At 34.4% G+C, this 1,736-nt stretch overlaps 1 protein-coding gene across 1 annotated transcript in view; it reads right to left on the bottom strand.

Annotated features, from left to right (window-relative positions):
* Window positions 1-1,063: 1,063 nt before the first annotated feature.
* Window positions 1,064-1,736, bottom strand: part of LOC149774178 (uncharacterized) — a 22,466-nt gene continuing 21,793 nt past the window's right edge. Inside the window, exon 10 of the mRNA XM_089945685.1 lies at window positions 1,064-1,181. Coding sequence (XP_089801811.1) covers window positions 1,064-1,181 — 118 coding nt within the window. The remainder of the gene's footprint in view (window positions 1,182-1,736) is intronic.

The raw sequence follows: 1,736 nt of genomic DNA, 5'->3' as shown, positions 1-1,736 counted from the left end.
TTTCATTTCTTTCGTATTCATTCTATCGTTTTCTTCTGATAACAAGTGTGAGGACATTACATAATGCGTTACTGATAGTGTGTGTTGAGTGTTTGATGGTATTAGTGATGCGATATTATATGTGTGCGCTTTCTCTTCTTCCTTTAAACAATACACTTAACCTCTGCTAGTTAATGTGGATTGTAGGCACTATACAAAACATTTTGAATTATGTGTATTATGTTTGTGAGATTTAGTCCCTTCATTTACACACTACCCCTTTCTTCTATTAGTAGGTGTGAGAGTTAAGAGACTACAGAAGACGTTTTAGATAGTGGGTATGGGATGTTTGATAGTAGATAGCTATTCCATGCTAATTGCTCATAGACCTTAACAAATTTTCGGCTCTTTCAAAATAAACACTTTCGACTTCTTTCCCCCGTAATAAGTTCATTAAACAATTGTGTTAAATTCCTGTAGACCCATATAATGTTTTTTATAATATTCAAAAATGTGTGTTTTATTGTATATATGGTGTGTTGGTATAGTAATAAAAAAGCGGTTGTTGGATTTTCTATGTAGTCGTATATGTGTTTGTTTGTTCTGTTAGTACTACCCTGCTCTTATGACCCTATAAACCCCTTTGAGACAATAAACACTTTTCGAGGTCATCGAGTTCCCCTCATGTTAACCTACGGACCCCTTTCACATAGGATTTTCCGTACGTACCCTACCTTGGCGTCTATTGAGGTCAATTTGAACAATTATACTATGTCGCCCCCAACGGAGGACAGCCAATTGTTACAATGTTACCGTTTTGAGGCTCAAGTGTCCCCCGTATGTTAATTGTCTCTAGAGGCTCGAATGTCCCCCGCACGTTAATTTATTTTTTAGGCTCAAGCATCCCCTCTCATGTCAATTTCCCTTGTGCCCCAAGAGTCCCCACTGAGGCTCAAGTGCACCATTTAACTATTGAGGGTGATGATGATGATTATGCTTTTAATTATGAATATTATTATAGTTACGCTTTTAAGTAACAATAATGTTAATAATAATAATAATAATAATAATAATAATATTATTCTTACTGACATTCCTCTAAGTCACCCAGTTCCTTCTGAGAAGATGCAGACCATGTAATTGGTCGTTGCTGTTTTTGAATACTTTCGTCTGATTTTTCTTTCGACTCAGTTTGTGTCAAACTAAAAAGAGTTAATCTTCCAATCAATATCTTGTAAGACAAATCGAAAGAAACATTTTCATTGAATTATTACAAACATCGATTGACAAATAAAGGAATACAGTGTCCAAAAATTGCGAATTATCGAGAGGCTCAATGTTTGGATCCTAACCAAAATATGCATCGAAAATAGATATATGAATTACAATTGAATCACTTGGCGAATTTCTTAAAGCAACAACTGAAATCAAATATGCATAAACAATTTATATTTTATACAAAAATTTAACTATATACAAAGACGAAATAGTAATAAATAACTAATCTTGAAATTGGGGTTAAATGTGTGATACTGACCGTGTCTTGACCCCTTGTTGAAGAACTCCAAGGGCGTACTGGACCCATTGTCGAAGAAAGGGTATTAATCCCGGTTCCATTTTATCCCTTTTAATAAAAACATTATCATTAGCATCGTGTGTTCCCCATGGACAGAAGGTCTTCATAATGTATATTATTAATGTTAGGATCTCTTATCAGAGAGGTAGAATTAAAACGCGAAATTTGGATATCTCGTTAT

The sequence above is a fragment of the Sinohyriopsis cumingii genome, unplaced genomic scaffold (genome assembly GCF_028554795.1).
Source record: "Sinohyriopsis cumingii isolate HCF-2022 unplaced genomic scaffold, ASM2855479v2 utg000400l, whole genome shotgun sequence".
Taxonomy (NCBI): Eukaryota; Metazoa; Mollusca; class Bivalvia; order Unionida; family Unionidae; genus Sinohyriopsis; species Sinohyriopsis cumingii.
Note: the sequence above shows the minus strand (reverse complement) of the source record. Positions and strands in the feature narration are given on the sequence as shown.